The 16,746-nt window shown below is 40.1% G+C and overlaps 1 protein-coding gene across 2 annotated transcripts in view; it reads left to right on the plus strand.

Moving 5' to 3' along the window:
• The window catches only part of AKAP7 (A-kinase anchoring protein 7), a 124,585-nt gene that overhangs the window by 29,756 nt on the left and 78,083 nt on the right, over nucleotides 1–16,746 (plus strand). For both annotated transcript variants that reach the window (XM_068985259.1, XM_068985260.1), the window contains exon 6: nucleotides 15,491–15,603. In XM_068985259.1, the coding sequence (XP_068841360.1) occupies nucleotides 15,491–15,603 (113 nt within the window). The remainder of the gene's footprint in view (nucleotides 1–15,490; nucleotides 15,604–16,746) is intronic.

Here is a 16,746-nt window from a genome sequence, read left to right on the forward strand (position 1 = left end):
ACCACCTAAAACACAAGCGAGAACCTTGGTAGTAATCTCACCACATTGTCTTTTTCATCGGTCTGTCCTTTGGCCTTCCTTCATTTAAGCTAACCATCAATCATCCTGAAGTCAGAGTTTATTATTTCTTTGTATTCTCCCAAATAATATGTGTATTTTTAATCAGCTTTAACCTTATATTTAATAAAAAGGATATCATATTGTATGTGATCTTTTGAGACATACTTTTTAGAAAAACTCAATATCATACTGTCTTTATATAGTTCAGTTCAGTTAAGTTCAGTCGCTCAGTCGTGTCTGACTCTTTGCGACCCCATGAATCGTAGTACGCCAGGCCTCCCCGTCCATCACCATCTCCCGGAGTTCACTCAGACTCACGTCCATCGAGTCTGTGATGCCATCCAGCCATCTCATCCTCTGTCATCCCCTTCTCCTCCTGCCCCCAATCCCTCCCAGCATCAGGGTCTTTTCCAATGAGTCAACTCTTCGCATGAGGTGGCCAAAGTACTGGAGTTCAGCTTTAGCATCATTCCTTCCAAAGAAATCCCAGGGCTGATCTCCTTCAGAATGGACTGGTTGGATCTCCTTGCAGTCCAAGGGACTCTCAAGAGTCTTCTCCAACACCACAGTTCAAAAGCAGCAATTCTTCAGTGCTCAGCCTTCTTCACAGTCCAACTCTCACATCCATACATGACTACTGGAAAAACCATAGCCTTGACGAGACGGACCTTAGTCGGCAAAGTAATGTCTCTGCTTTTGAATATACTATCTAGGTTGGTCATAACTTTTCTTCCAAGGAGTAAGCGTCTTTTAATTTCATGGCTGCAGTCACCATCTGCAGTGATTTTGGAGCCCAGAAAAATAAAGTCAGCCACTGTTTCCACTGTTTCCCCATCTATATCCCATGAAGTGATGGGACCGGATGCCATGATCTTCGTTTTCTGAATGTTGAGCTTTAAGCCAACTTATTCACTCTCCTCTTTCACTTTTATCAAGAGGCTTTTTAGCTCCTCTTCACTTTCTGCCACAAGGGTGGTGTCATCTGCATATCTGAGGTTATTGATATTTCTCCCGGCAATAGAGTTGCCCATTCAAAATTGCACCTGTTTTTGGGAGGAGGTAGGCATGAGGGTCAGATTTCATTTCATTGTTAAGTTTTCCTTTTGTGGAGCAAAGTATATATAAATAATAAACAAGCTAGCAGTTAAACAATATTTATGAGTCAAGTAGGACTTAAAATCATCAGTTGGCCAAGGAGAAGGCAACTCCAACAGTTTTGATGGCAAAGCATTTGGGAACCCATGCCTTCCACTGAACAGACTTAGCTGTTCCTCCTGAACTGCTCTGGAGAGAATGCTAGATTCAGGTCTTTCTTTTTGTAATATAAATATCTCTGAGCTCAAGAAAAATTTTTAATTAGTCACTCATTCATTGTTCTTTTAAATAATTCAATGGGTGCTTACAACATTGAGAATTCCATCCATTCTTAGCACATAGTCTCATAAAAGCAGTTTCCAGTATTGATGAAAGATCCATTGTGTGAGGAGGAATGTGAAATCTTGCCAACTTTAGTGTGACTTTGAGCCCAAGAGTGTTGGCTTATCATTTTAGAAAAGGCCACTGCCCCTGTAATTCCCTTCTAAATGCCAGAGACTGTTTCTTAAAAATACGTATACTTTTCTAAACATTTTAACAAAACATTACAAGAAATGGAAAATGGAGGGAGAAAAGCACTCTGTCTCCCTCATATAATCAATTGCTTTTAGTTTTTGTTTTTGTTTTTTTTTTTGTAAACTGCTCTGTTGCTTTGGATTATACTTTTTATGCAGTTTGAAAGTGAAAGTTGCTCAGTTGTGTCTGACTGTTTGTGACCCCATGGACTGTATAGTATAGTCCATGGGGTTCTCCAGGCCAGAATACTGGAGTAGGTAGCCTTTTCCTTTTCCAGGGGATCTTCCCAACCCAGGGATGGAACCCAGGTCTCCCGCATTGCAGGCAGATTCTTTACCAGCTGGGGCTTTCCTTGGGGCTTAGCTGGTAAAGAATCCGCTGGCAGTGCGGGAGACCTGGGTTCCATCCCTGGGATGGGAAGATCCCCTGGAGAAGGGAAAGGCTACCCACTCTAGTATTCTGGCCTAGAGAATTCCATGGGCTGTATAGTCCTTGGGATCGCAAAGAGTTAGACACGACTTTCACTTTCTTTACCAGCTAAGCTGCAAGGGAAACATATGCTTATACCAGTATATTCAAATCTTATGTGTTCGGCAAAATGGAGGCAGACCTAGGTTAACTTAATATAAAGCAGGAAAAATTTTTAAAGAACATATATTTAATTATTAAAGTGTTGATAAAGAAGTCCATATTATGAAGTAAAATTAACTTGAAAAATAGTGAAAATTATAATTCATGAATAGTCTGATCATTTTCATGGAGTTTTTCAATTTTTAAGTTAAAGGAAACAAAATCTTAAAATTCAAACTATACAGTTGGTATGAAAAGACTGAATTTCAGATACTAATATTTGAACTCATTATTGAAAAATTATAAGATAAAGAGTAATTTAGAATTAATATATAAAATTAAAGAAAGTTATTATGCATTTTGTGGAGAAGGAAATGGCAACCCACTCCAGTACTCTTGCCTGGAAAATCTCATGGGTGGAGGAGCCTGGTAGGCTACAGTCCATGGGGTCGCAAAGAGTCAGACACGACTGAGCGACTTCACTCACTCACTCATTATGCATTTTGAACTAGTAAAGTCTGATTCGATGAGCTGCTAGTACTACTAGATGTTTTTGGTAGATGCTGATGGGCTGAAGAGATCACAGCTATCTTTGCACATCTTGTGTAAGTAGCCTTATGCTGTTTGCCGCTTGAGGGAGCTGGTAAGATTTAGGCATTCAAGGCTGTGTGTCTCAGTTTCCTATCTTGACCTTGAATGATCCTGTTTTTCCAGAATAAAACAGTACCTTCTCTTTTCCTAGCAGTACACAATAGCTCATACAGCTAAGAAGGTATTGAAAATTATGCATTTATATGTCATTTCTGCACATTTTACAGTGATGAAATTGCACTGAAAGCTTTTTGCATAGAAATGAATATGTGATGATTTCATTCATTTTTTTTTCATGAAATGTAATTTTGCTAAAAAAGTATGTTAGATTGAGAGATTGCTAAAAGTTTAGCCTGCCTGGATTATAATAGTTCTTGCAAATCTTTTTTTTTTTTTTTTTAATAAGAAAAGAGTGCTTGGTTAGCATGATAAAAGATTCCAAGTGCATTTATCTCATAAAAGGAAAAATGAAAGTTTTTTAGGATGTTCATTTGAACATTACTCTTTCTCTTATTATGACTATCATGTCCCCCAAAAGATGGAGAGTATATGCCCTGTGCTTCTGCTTGTGGAGAATCTGTTCAGGTGCTGGGCACTTGGACTTCTAACCATGACAGGCAGGTGGACATCCCAGTGGTCCTGCTGACGGTTCTGTTGAGTGGCCTGGGCTAAGCTGTCTTCAGACACATCAGAACACCCTAGTTGCACCTCATTTAGAACTAAGCAAAGACAAGCTCTTCTCCCCAACCAGAATGTCTGAATCACAGACACTCTTCCTAGAGGACCATCAGAGCCTCTGCCTCTGTGCAGGCTCCCAGGCACACATGCGTCTATTCTCCCCTTTCATCTCTCTTTTTACCATTTCTGTTGTCCTGTAGAGGGGGAAAGTTGTTTTTCTTTCTGCCCTCCTAGCTTCTTCCCAAGGGACCCTGTAGACTTAGACTGACAACAGATTAGCAAGGGAAAAGCAACAAAGTTTATTAATGTGTCCAGTACACATCCTCTGGGAGAAACCACAATGAAGAGGAACTCAGTGGGGTGGCAAGAATGTGGGCTTAAATAGCATCTTAACAGAAAAACAATAAGTTTGTAGAGAAATGACAAGACAAAGGAAAAGGGTTCAAAGCTTTCATGGGTGGCAGACTGTGGGGAAGTAAATGTGTGGGGTGGGAACTCCAGTGGAGTAAGGTTTGTTTGTACAGGTCCACTTTGGCAGTAGGAATTCCCCACAGAGAGGATTTTTGGCAGTCCTCATTTTTCACAAGTGTCTGCTTTTGTTCGGACAAGGGAATCTTGGGGAAAGTTTCTTTCTGCAGCTATTGATTCTCTTTGTCTCTACTCAAAGTATGCCTTTTGCCCAAGTGGTGTATTTCTGGAGGACATATTCTGATCTCCTATATCTTTTATTTTACTTGATTTTCAATCAGATACTTAAATGGATTCACCTTATGTGGGGCTTTATTCTAATCATCTTACAAATGTTAATTCTTTTCATCTTAATACCTCTGTGAGACAGGGATGATTATCATTACGCCCATTTTTCAGTAGGGAAACTGAGACACAGAGAGGCTAAATAATTTGTTAGTAAGTGATAGAGCCAGGACTCAAATCCAAGCAGTCTGGCTCCAGATTCCATGTTCTGTTTTTAAATTGTTATTATTATTTATTATAGTGTATGTGTGATATATGATACACATAAGGAACAATATTTGGTAAAGAATAAATGCTTAATTAAGAAATGTTCACTATCATTATCATTGTTATGAAATAGTCTCCCAAAGTATTCCTTTTACTGGTTGCATAATATTCTGTTGCATCATAATTTATTTTACTGTTCTCTTGTTGTTAGGCTTTTAAAAAAAATTGAGGTACAATTGATATATAACATTATATTTTTTTCTGGTGTTCAGTGTAATGATTTGGTATTTGTATATATTGTAAAACGGTCACCATAATAAGCATAGTTAACATCCATCAGCACACAAAGTTACAGATTTTTTTCTTCTTGTGATGAGAATGTGTAAGATTTACTCTTTGAGCAGCCTTCAGATATGTAAGACACTATTGTTAACTGTAGGCACTACGCTGTATATCACATCTCCAGCACTTATTTTTTTTAAGAAATGAAAGTTTGCATCTTTTCACCTCCTTCAGCCATCTTGCCACTTTCATCAGATCCTCTGTTCTTAATCACTTTGCTTGTCTGTTACACTGTAAATTAACAATAGGACTCCTAACCAGCTTGTGGAAGCACCTTCCTGCCTAAGCTGAAGCCCAGCTCCAGTCGAGATCATAGCTTCCTTGTTTCACCAAATGCTTTGCAACATGAAACCCAGAGATGTCACCCACTTTCTCTTAATTCTCTTACTTTTTCTGTTTTGCCCTCACACAGAGGCCTTTTCTTATTGGTGTTTCATGGTGTCAGGTTTTGTTACCCTCTCCCTCTCCTTTCTGCAGTTGTCTGAATATTTCCTCTTGTGCACTGAGGGCTTCGTTCCCTCTCTTGCTGCAACTCTGTGAGCACAGCCATCCAACCATCCTGGCTCAGAGTGAGCTGTGGAATCAGTCAGAGCTGACTGTCCCCGACCCCAACTTTTCCCCAGCGCAGCCTTAGCAGTGATCAGCTGAGTGACTTTAAGCAATATATCTAATTCCTTACTTAATTTCCTTATTTGTAGAATGAACATAATTGTAACTATTCTCAAAACAAGATAACATGTGAAGTGCTTTGGTATAGTGTTTGGCCCATGTACAATGTTAAATAAGATGGTAGCTATTATCATTAGTAAAAAATAATAATAATTATCCCCACTACTACCATTACAACTAATACTTTTCTTGAGATCCCTTGCCTTCTTTGACAGTGGCCTCCAATATTTCACTCCAGCAATTTATAAGCACAGGGAAATCTTTGACTCTTCATCTGCCAGAACTACTCTGAGACCTTAGATCAGGTAGGGCTGTTTATTACAATTTCCCAGATCCTTGCTTCAGCCCACGGTATCCTGATATTCTGGTCTCTGGCTGAAGTCTCCTGTCTTAACTGTGGTTCTCTCTTTTTTGCTCACTGTGCTCCAGTTACACTGCTTCATTTCAGTGGGAAAGGAATTGAATAAATGCAAAAAATAAAAAAAAACATGAAATGGTATTACTTAGGATTACAAAGTATCTTTATTATTCATTTTGCTGTTCTTTTATACAGCAAAGTCTCCTTGTGTTTAAAATACACGTTAAAAACTTGTTCCTCTGAAAATTTGCTTCTTCAGCTGAGGTGAATTATATTATTCACGGCGCATTTTTAGCTGATTTCTGAAGGATATCTGATGTATTTGCTATGTACTTTTCTATTTGGTGATTGAAGGAATGTCTGTGTTACTAGGAGGAATCGAACAATTTCTTAAAATATTCATGAACTTCTCTTCTGGAATATGAGTTAACATAAATGAAAAATTACATGTGGTTTTCAACACTAGCAAAAGCTTTTCTGATCTCAAGAATAATATTTCTGAAACTATTACCCAGTACTCTGGCTAAGCAATAGATTATACTATTAGGAATATAAAATCAATACTAAGAAGTATCAAAAATGCCAAATGAAGGTGGCATTTTCCCCTCTTATTTCCATCCTCGTAGAGAATATACTGTTGAAAAAAACACATTAATAGAAATGAAATGTGCTTTGTTTCAAGTATTATTTAAGCCAGTATTGTGAATAGATACCCATCAAAGTCCAGTGAATAAAGAGAACTGTTGAGTCAAAATTTGATGTTACTGAAGCCAATAATTTAGAAAATTTTGTTTCTTTAGAATCAATTGAACATAATGATATATGAATAAAATAATATATAACAATGAATACAGAGAGTTAATGAACCATACAAATGCCTACTGTTTTGACTTCTGTTAACAAATCCCTGTATTTCTTGTATTTTTTCCTTGTAGCTCTTGTATTTTTTGATAATTCTTAGCATTAAGTCTTTCTCCTTATTGGGCTAAAATCTGTCCCCTGAGACTGTAAGCTCCATGAAAGCAGGGACACGCTTGCTGTCTTCAGGACATTATGTATCTGACAGATATGGAAGCTGCTCAGTAACTAACTGAACAAATCAATTTCACCTTTTACACCTTCATGTCATTTCTGTTTTGAAGGCTGGTTTGAACATGTTGCTAATCTGCCATCTGAAGTTCTTCTATGTGGTAATTCTTCAAATACTTGAAGACTTTAGAAAATATGCCCTCATCTCTTTAGTCTCTTTAGTCATATTTTGGGAAGTTAGTAAGTTTGTCCATCATGGAATATATTAAGCCCTAAGACATTGCCAATGTTTGACAACTTTTGAGAAATAAAAATGAGTTTTATAATATTCAGTTTAATGTTTTGATTTTAAGTATTTATTATTGTTTTATTAAAAAATTTTTAGTTCTATTTAAAACAGTTGAGAATATGTCAGAAGAGAGAGGATCAAAGCTGTTATGTGATAGGGTAGTTGAGAAAAGATACACCTGTTTGTAATTTATATGACAGCTTCCCTGGTGGCTCAGTGGTAAAGAATCCCCCTGCAGTGCGGGAGAAGTGGGTTCGATCCCTGTGTTGAGAAGATCCCCTGGAGGAGGAAATGGCAACCCCCTCCAGTATTCTTGCCTGGAGAATCCCATGGACAGAGGAGCCTGGCGGGCTACAGTCTATGCGGTCGCAAAACTGTTGGACATAACTTAGTGACTGAAAAACAAAAGCAATTTATAGGAACTAAAAGGTGATAAGTTAATTATAACAGTACAGGCAAACTTCGTTTTATTGCTCTTCATTTTATTGTGTTTCACATGCTCTGGCCTTTTTGTTTGCTTTACAAATTGAAGGTCGGTGGTGACCTTGTGTAGAGCCAGTCTATCAGTGACACTTTTCTAATGTTTGCTCACTTAGTGTCTGTATGTCACATTTTGATAATTCTCTCAATATTTCAAACTTTCCATTATTATATTTGTTATAGTAACCTGTGGTCAGTGACCTTCAGGGTGTGATGAACCACGCCCATATAAGGCAGCCAACTGAATAAATGTGTGTGTTCTGACTACTCACTGACTGGCCGCTTCCCCATCTCTCACTCACTCTTTGGGCCTCCCTGTTCCTTGAACAGAATAATACTGAAATCAAGCCAGTTAATAATCCTACAGTGGCCTCTTAAGTGTTCAAGTGAAAGGAAGAGTTAATCAGTATGGCAGATTTCATTCTTATTTAAGTTATTGTCACAGCCTCCCCAACCTTCAGCAGCCACCACCCTGATCAGTCAACAGCCATCAACTTCATAGCAAGACCCTTCACCAGCAAAGAAATTACTACTCACTGAGGGCTCAGATGGTGGTTACCCGTTTTTAGCAATGAAGTGAAATCGAAGTGAAATTGCTCAGTCGTGTCTGACTCTTTGCGACCCCATAGACAGTAGCCTGTACCAGGCTCCTCCGTCCATGGGATTTTCTAGGCAAGAGTACTGGAGTGGGTATCAGTTCAGTTCAGTCACTCAGTCGTGTCCGACTCTTTGTGACCCCAGTGAATCACAGCGCCCCAGGCCTCCCTGTCCATCACCAACTCCCGGAGTTCACTCAGACTCATGTTCATCGAGTCGGTGATGCCATCCAGCCATCTCATCCTCTGTTGTCCCCTTCTCCTCCTGCCCCCAGGCCCTCCCAGCATCAGGTATACGTCCCCTCAAATTTGTGTGACTCTATCGTGATATTTGCTTTATTGTGGTGGTTTGGAACTGAACTGTCAGAATCTCCAAGGCACACCCGTGATTGTCATAAATACAGCCTTCTTTAAAACGTGTATGCTGGACCGCCGTCTTTTGTTTAGGCTGCCCAGGATCTAAACTGTGATGTCACATACCTTCTTTCACAGGTTTTGCCTTTTCGGTTCTACATCATCTTGCTTTGGCCCAGACTTTGAGTCAGAAGCTAGCAACTTGAGCAAAAAACTACTGTGCAGAATCCATTCTGGGGATAGGTGGAGTCGTCACTGTCGAAGACAGGTGGCAGGGTTCTCGCCCTTCGTGTCTGTGTGTGTGTGTGCATGCGCACCTGCGTGGCTTCTGTAATGCCAGCTGGGTGAGGTTGTGGTGTCTCTGGACTATTAACGGGGGACATCTTGGCTTCCTGGCCTTCCAGCCTGGAACTTTAGTCCTCCCAGTGTTATTATGTAAATTCCTTTCCTGGTTAACTCAGCCAAAACTGTTATCTGTTGGTTTCAGCTAAGAATTAATGTTTTCTTGGTATTCTAATGGTCTATTGCTTAACCTTTTTTATTACCATGGAAGAGATGGGAAAAATCATATGGTGGCAGGGAGTTGCAGTGAAGGGTTTTTAGGACATGCCCCAAATTTACAAAGTGTGATCAAAACATCATATGTAGCACATATGAGCATTTGGTAGATATTAGACAAAATAACAAAGTAAGATTTTGAAAACGCAGTGAAATAGTATTTTGAACTATTGAATTTTTATCTGTGTGTTTCTTCTTCCCTAGCTTTTATGCCTAGCCTCCCTCTAAGCAGTGGCACTTAATGTGTTCAGAAGAGAGAATACAGCAGAAACAATAGAGAAAGGACTTTGAGGTTTCAGCAACTAAGCCTAATGGGGTTTTTTCCTGCCCCAGTGCTAGGAAAGATTTTCCCGTTTGAATGAAGAAGAGAGTTAGAGGCCAAACTCGAGTGTGAATTCTTGTCCCTCCATCACCCTGTGAATGAAGCAACAAAGTCACACAAGGCTGAGAGCAGGAGTGACCTGTGCTTTGTTTCTGAGACATGTCCACAGAGGCAGCAAAGCCAGAATTCCCTGTGCCCTCACAGTGGAGGTGGAGCTAGGATGACGCTGTGTGATGATGGATGGCTGTACAGTATTCTTATCCGTTCCGCCTTGGCCTCGGGAATACTGCTTTTTCTTTGTGTTCAAGAGTAGTGGAAGGGTGGAAAGGGCCCTCAGACAGCTCCATTGAGTTTATGAGTTTATGAGCAATAGGGTGAAATCCCGTGGACCCAAGAATAGTTACAGAAAATAACTATATATGGGGACAAGGAAGGTTCCAGCTTAAAAAACCAAGCCTGGGGACTTGCCTGGTTGTCCAGTGGTTAAGATGCCATGCTCTCAGTGCAGAAGGCCGAGGTTCCATCCCTGGTTAGGGAAGTAGATCCCGCATGCCACAACCAAGAATTTGCATGCTGTAACCAAAGATTCCACGTGCTGCAATGAAGACTGACTATCCCGCATGCTGCAACTAAGACCTGGCCCAGCTAATAAATAAAATATTTAAAAAACCCCAAGCCTGGTACATGTCCCCCCACTCTAAACACTCTGACACCCCGTTTAGCTGTCTTCCCTTCAACTAATACAGCCCCAGGGAAAGAGAGGAGCACTTTGAGTCTCCCAAGCCTCAATTTCTCCTACTAGAAAGACATGTATTTTCCAGCTGAAATATAGCTGGGTAAAGAAAGTCACTATCATACATAAGTTTCCCTTGCTTAAAACACTCAAAATTTTCTACCATACTGAGAATACAATCTGAAGGTCTTATTTACCATGCTTCATAAGGCCCCTGACCACTTCTCTAAACCTATTTCTTACCTCTTCCCCAAGCCTCCCACCCTGCTCCAGTTACCTCCCCTTTTTACCGCTCTTCGACCTGCTCACCACTCCTCACTCTGAAAGTTGTTCCTTCTGCTGTGAGCTTCTTTGTCCCAGAAACACACACGATTCTCTTCTCCAGGTGGCTTCTCCAGACCACCTTCTCTGAAATAGCAACCTCTTTTCTTCCACATCACTTTGTATACCCCTACCGCTTTATTTTTCTTTGTGGATTCCTGATGCTGCGTGTTTGTTTGTGGCGCTCTCTCTCTCTGCTCCATGAGGGTAGAGGGTTTATTTTATCCATTGTATTCCCAGCACTCAGAACAGTACCTGGTGTATCTTCTATTTTTAAGGACACCTTGCCTTGAACCATTAGATCATCTTTCATTAAGTTCATGATTTTAACTGTTACAAAAATTAGGACATACTTAACATTGATAAGATTTAGCTGAACTGAAAAAGGACCGTTTCTCACTGAATATTTAGATTGAATGTGGTCTTCTTTGAGATTCAAAGGTATATTCTGTGTCCTATGTTTTACCAGTTTCCATTAAAAAAAATTATTTTTGGCTGTGCTGGGTCTTCATTGCTGTGTGCGGGCTTTCTCTAGTTGTGGTCAGTGGGAGCTACTTTAGTTGGAGTGGAGAGGCTTCTCATTGTGATGGCTTCTTGTTGCAAAGCACAGGCTCTAGGGATGCAAGCTCAGAAGTTGTGGTGCACAGGCTTAGTTGCTCCTTGGCATGTGGGATTTTGCCAGACCAGTGATAGAATCCATATCCCCTGCATTGGCAGGCAGATTCTTAACCACTGGGCCAGCAGGGAAGTCCTACGGTTTCCTTTTTTTTTTTTTTTATTGGACATTATTGGTGGGATTATTTCTACTGAAGGGACCCTGTGCAGGTTTTTTGATCATTGATTTTCAAACTTTTTTTTTGGTATATGTTGGAGTTCTTTAAAAAAAAAATGAAATGGTACTTGGGAGCTGAAAGCGTAGAAGAAGGGAACTTCTCTGACTGAAACCGATGCGCATGGGCATGGTGGGAGATGGCAGAATCCTCTGCCTTCCTCTTCCACTTGAAGTTGTAGAGGCGGCTTCTGTGCCTTTCCCTGCCCCCTCAGTTCAAGCTGAGGTTTCAGCCAGCTTGAAGCATGACCAGGGTAGAAGTTAGGGCACCTGATTTCACTTCCTTCTCTACGGCTCACAAGGAGTGGGACCTTGAGCATCAGTTTCTGATGTTTCAGTTTTCTTGTCTTTAAAATTGCCTTATGCATTAGCCCTGATTTTAAGATAAAAAGACCAAATGAGAACTTGTTTACTGAAGGTCTTTGAAAGGGATGGATTTTTCACATGTCTGGCAAAGTAATCTTCCCTCTTACTTGTGCACTCTACGATGATGCTTGTGCACATGTAGCAATCTTATATTACTCATGTGTTGTCAGTTTGTTACCATGCTTATTTTTAAACTTTTTATTCAGAAGTAACACATGCTCATTATAATCATTCATACAGTTAAAGAGGTATAAAGAAAACATTACTATTCCCTCCTACCTCTATTCAATCTCAACTTCCATCCTAAAGTATTCTGTACTATTCTGTGCTAATAGAAATATAAATAGAATTTATTTTCCTTGTCTTTAAAAAAAATTATTTATTTATTTATTTATTTTACTTTACAATACTGTATAGGTTTTGCCATACATTGACATAAATCTGCCACGGGTGTACATGAGCCTCCCAGTCCTGAACCCCTCTCCCACCACCCTCCTCATGTCATCTCTCTGGGTCATCCCAGTGCACCAGCCCCAAGCATCCTGTATCCTGTATCGAACATAGACTGGCACTTCGTTTCTTACATGATAGTATACATGTTCAATGCCATTCTCCCAAGTCATCCCACCCTTGCCCTCTCCCACAGAGTCCAAAAGTCTGTTCTATACATCTGTGTCTCTTTTGCTGTCTCGCATACAGGGTTATCATTACCATCTTTCTAAATTCCATATATATGTGTTAGTATACTGTATTGGTGTTTTTCTTTCTGGCTTACTTCACTCGGTATAATAGGCTCCAGTTTCATCCACCTCATTAGAACTGATTCAAATGTATTCTTTTTAATGGCTGAGTAATACTCCATTGTGTATATGTACCACAGCTTTCTTATCCATTCATCTGCTGATGGACATCTAGGTTGCTTCCATGTCCTGGCTATTGTAAACAGTGCTGCGATGAACATTGGGGTACACGTGTCTCTTTCAGTTCTGGTTTCCTCGGTATGTATGCCCAGCAGTGGGATTGCTGCCTATATTTTATTTAAAAATTGTTTTATTGAGGTATAGTTGATTTACAGTGTTGTATTAATTTCTACTATATAGCAAAGTGATTCAGTTATGTACATATATTCTTTTCCCTTGTGGTTTATCACAGGATATTGAATGTAGTTCCCTGTGCTATACAGTAGATCCTTGTTGTTTTCTTCATCTGTCTTTTAAATCATGGAATCATGTTTCAGATATAGTAACCATGCAACTTGCCTTTCTTCTTCTTCTTCTTTTTTTTTTTTGCTTAATAGGTGCCACAGATGTCTTTTCAGGTTAATATATGTAACTTGAATTCATTCTTTTGATTATAGCAGTTTTTAGTATGCATGAATGCATGCTAATCACTCAGTTGTATCTGACTCTTTGTGATCCATGGGACTGTAGCCCACCAGGGTCCTCTGTCCATGGGATTCTCCAGGCAAGAATACTGGAGTGTGGGTTGTCATGGCCTCCTCCAGGGGATCTTCCTGACCCAGGGATCAAACTGGCATCTCCTGTGTCTCCTGCATTGACAGGGAATTCTTTACCACTGTATCACCTGGGAGGCCCAATAGCAACCATTTCTTTATTGTTGAAGGTTGTTTTCAGCATGTGATAATTCAAGCACTGTTAAATATCTTTTATATAAAATCTTATGTGTTGGTACTTTTTATTTTTGTGTGTTTTCCTAATATTGGAATTGCTGTCAAAATGCTTGTGCAGCTTAAATTTTAGTAGTTACTGCCCAGATTATCTTTCTTTGTGGTTGTGGTAGCTCTCATTCTCCAACAGCCATTAGTTCTTCAAATATCTTCTCTACTTCTCTCACCTTCTTTCCAGGGAACTCCACTTACACACGTATTAGGCAACCTAAGTTGCGTCACGTCTCACTGATGAACTATTCTTTTTTTGTTGTTGTTATTTCTTTTTTTTCCCTCTGTTTTATTTTGAGTGGTTTTTATTGTTATGTCTCCCAAGTTCACTGTTTTTTTTTTGTTTGTTTGTTGTTGTTGTTGTTGTTCTGTAGTGTCTCATCTATTTTTCCCAGATCTTGCATTTTTTATTTCTAAAAGTTTAATGTGGGTTTTTTGATCACTGCTGCTGCTGCTGCTGCTAAGTCGCTTCAGTCGTGTCCGACTCTGTGCGACCCCATAGGTGGCAGCCCACTACGCTCCTCTCTTCCTGGGATTCTCCAGGCAAGAATACTGGAGTGGGTTGCCATTTCCTTCTTCAGTGCATGAAAGTGAAAAGATCACTAGCGTGTCTCAACTTTTTAAACATAAAGAATACAGTTAGAATAACTGCTTTGAAGCCCTTACCTGCTCATTCTGACATCTCTGTTAGTTCTAAGTGGCTTTTGATTAATTGATTTGTTTCTTCTTCATGGGTTATATTTTCCTGTTTGTTACGTGCTGCTTTGTCCAATATCAGGCACTTGTGGGGTGCTGGATGGTTTTGTCGTTCTATAATTATACTTGGGCTTTGTGCTGGGACACAACTAAATTACTTTGATACAGGTTTTTCCTCTTGAGTTGTGCTTCTAATATTTGTTAGGAGGGACTAGAATAGTACCAGGCCAGAGCTCATTTTTCCTTTCCACTGAGGCAAAATCCTTATTCTTCCCAGTGTCCCATGCATCTTGAGGCTTTCCAGTCTGGCTGATGGGAACAGACACACTTCCTGACCTTGGGTGAGAGCTGGGAATGTTCTCTCTAATCCTTTCAAGTGTGTTTTTCAGCTTCAGGTAGTTTGCTCACGTACCCATGCTGGTCACTTCTCCGCTGAATCCACTCGGGGGAGCCTTTGCAGATCTCTGGAGTTTTCTCTCTGGAGCCCTCTCTTCTCTGGCACTCTGTCCCATGAGCTCCAGATGCGTTGGTCTTTCTACTCTTGGCTTTTTTTTTTCTGAACCTAGCGTGATGACTGGGCTCCATCTGGGTTTATCTTCCTTGAATAGGGGCCTTGACACCCAGGGATGTAAGTTGGTTAATCAAAGGGCTCACTTCGTTTTTTTCTCATCTCTAAGGGACCACTCACCTTCATTGCCAGGTGTACAGTGTCTTACAAACCATTGTTTCATATATTTTGTCCTTTTTTTTCCTGGTTGTTTCAGATGGTAGGGTAAATCAGATTCCTGTTATTCTATCTTGGTTAGAAGCAGAAGTTTGGGATATGAGGAGTTACAGATAACCTAGTGCATTTTATATATATATATGGGCGCCACTGGGATATTGCGTGAAATCAGCATCATATCAGTCAGTTATTTTATTTACTAAATATTTCCTTTTCCAATTGTTCCTTTTGTGTGTTTTACCAAAAGTTTTTTTTTTTTAATTTATGTTTTTAAACCTTTAATTGGAGGGTAATTGCTTTACAAAGTTGTGTTGATTTCTGCCATATTCCAAACTTTGACATTATTGCAGATTTAACCATCATAATGTATTTGGCATCATACACATTGTAGTTTTTCCTCTCTTAAAAATAATATCTCAAGCCAGTTTATTACCTTTGTTGTAGAATAATTTATTTTTTGAGTTGCCATTTTTATGATTAAAGACAGCCACAGTAGCATTTTTTGTTTACATTTTAATTTTATTGGAGTATAGTTGATTTACATTGTTGTAAATCAGTTAGTTTCAGGTATACAGCAGAGTGATTCAGTTATACATATATTTATTCCTTTTTAGATTCTTTTCTCATATAGGGTATCATATAGTAGCATTTTTATGCTTCTTTTTATTTTCTTCAGATGCTGCAACAAGGACATTTCAAGAAAAAGGTATCTTGGCAGGAGAAAGCAGAACTTTTAAGCCTCATTTGACCTTCATGAAATTGTCCAGATCACCATGGCTCCGGAAGAAGGTGAGTGGACATTTTATCATCAGCCTTGTTTTACCACCCACAGCATGAGTGACATTCGTAGTGGGTTTTGACACCCCTGCCACTATTGCTCCTGGGATTCCGATTGGATTTGGTTCCAACTCCCAAGGATGCTGAGTTGGCTCATGAGCCTCCATGGAGGCCATTCTGCTATCTCCTCCTTTGCCTCTGTGGCTGTTAGCTGCACACTCTGACCATCACTTACTGCTGTTTCATCTATTGCTACATCTTGCTTCATCCCTTGAAAAGCTTGGGGGGTGGAGCCAGAGTTGGGTTTTGCTGCGTTGTTTTCTTCTGATTGTTTGCAGCCTGCTGCCTTCAAAGCTTCCTCCACCGGCCTACATACACTGGTGCTGCTCCCTGTAGCTGGGTTCTTCAAGGTCGGACATGCTCTGCTCCCCTCCCCACTTTTATGTAGCTCTTTTGAAGTTTCTACAAAGCCGCTGCTCTTTCAGAAGTTGTCTCCACTGAGGGTATGGAGCAGGTATTGCAGGGACTGGGCAAGAGGGTAACAGAAGGGCCTCCCTCCCTAGCTCAGTATTTGAAAGTACTCCCTGGGAATGGTCAGCAGTGACACAAGCCAGGGGACATGTCTTTTGACTTTCCCTATCTCAGGGCGACTTGCTGCCTTCCTAAGCCATTGCCTTCTTCTTCCTCAGAGGCTGGAGGCACTTTGATCTTTTATCTGGAGTCACAAGCAGTTCTCCTGGAATCCTAAGGGCAGCCTTCCTTGTTTCTCCCATTTCAGCCTAGGGAGGTTGTCATGCGAATTAAGGCATCTGCTGAGCTGCTCTGATGTACCAGAGTTTTGGAGATGGGCCTGCAGATGGGCATAGTATTCACTCCTGCTCTCCATACCCTTTGCTGCAGTTCAGACTTGATTTGCAGCTCTATAAACGAAGGTCATGCTTATTAGTAAGTAGATCTTTTTTCTAAATTCGACACAGTTTGTATTTAATGTCTGTGCTCAGAAAGTCTTTTTGGTCCTGTAAAACATGTGTTTGGGTGGTTGGCCATCCTGTGGTTATGAGTTTACTACAAACTTCTGTAAAAATGACGCTATCCCCCAGTATCTTGCATGTTTTTTTTTTTTTCTATGCTCAAATTAAATAATAACTATATTAG

The sequence above is a fragment of the Capricornis sumatraensis genome, chromosome 13 (assembly GCF_032405125.1).
Source record: "Capricornis sumatraensis isolate serow.1 chromosome 13, serow.2, whole genome shotgun sequence".
Classification (NCBI taxonomy): Eukaryota; Metazoa; Chordata; class Mammalia; order Artiodactyla; family Bovidae; genus Capricornis; species Capricornis sumatraensis.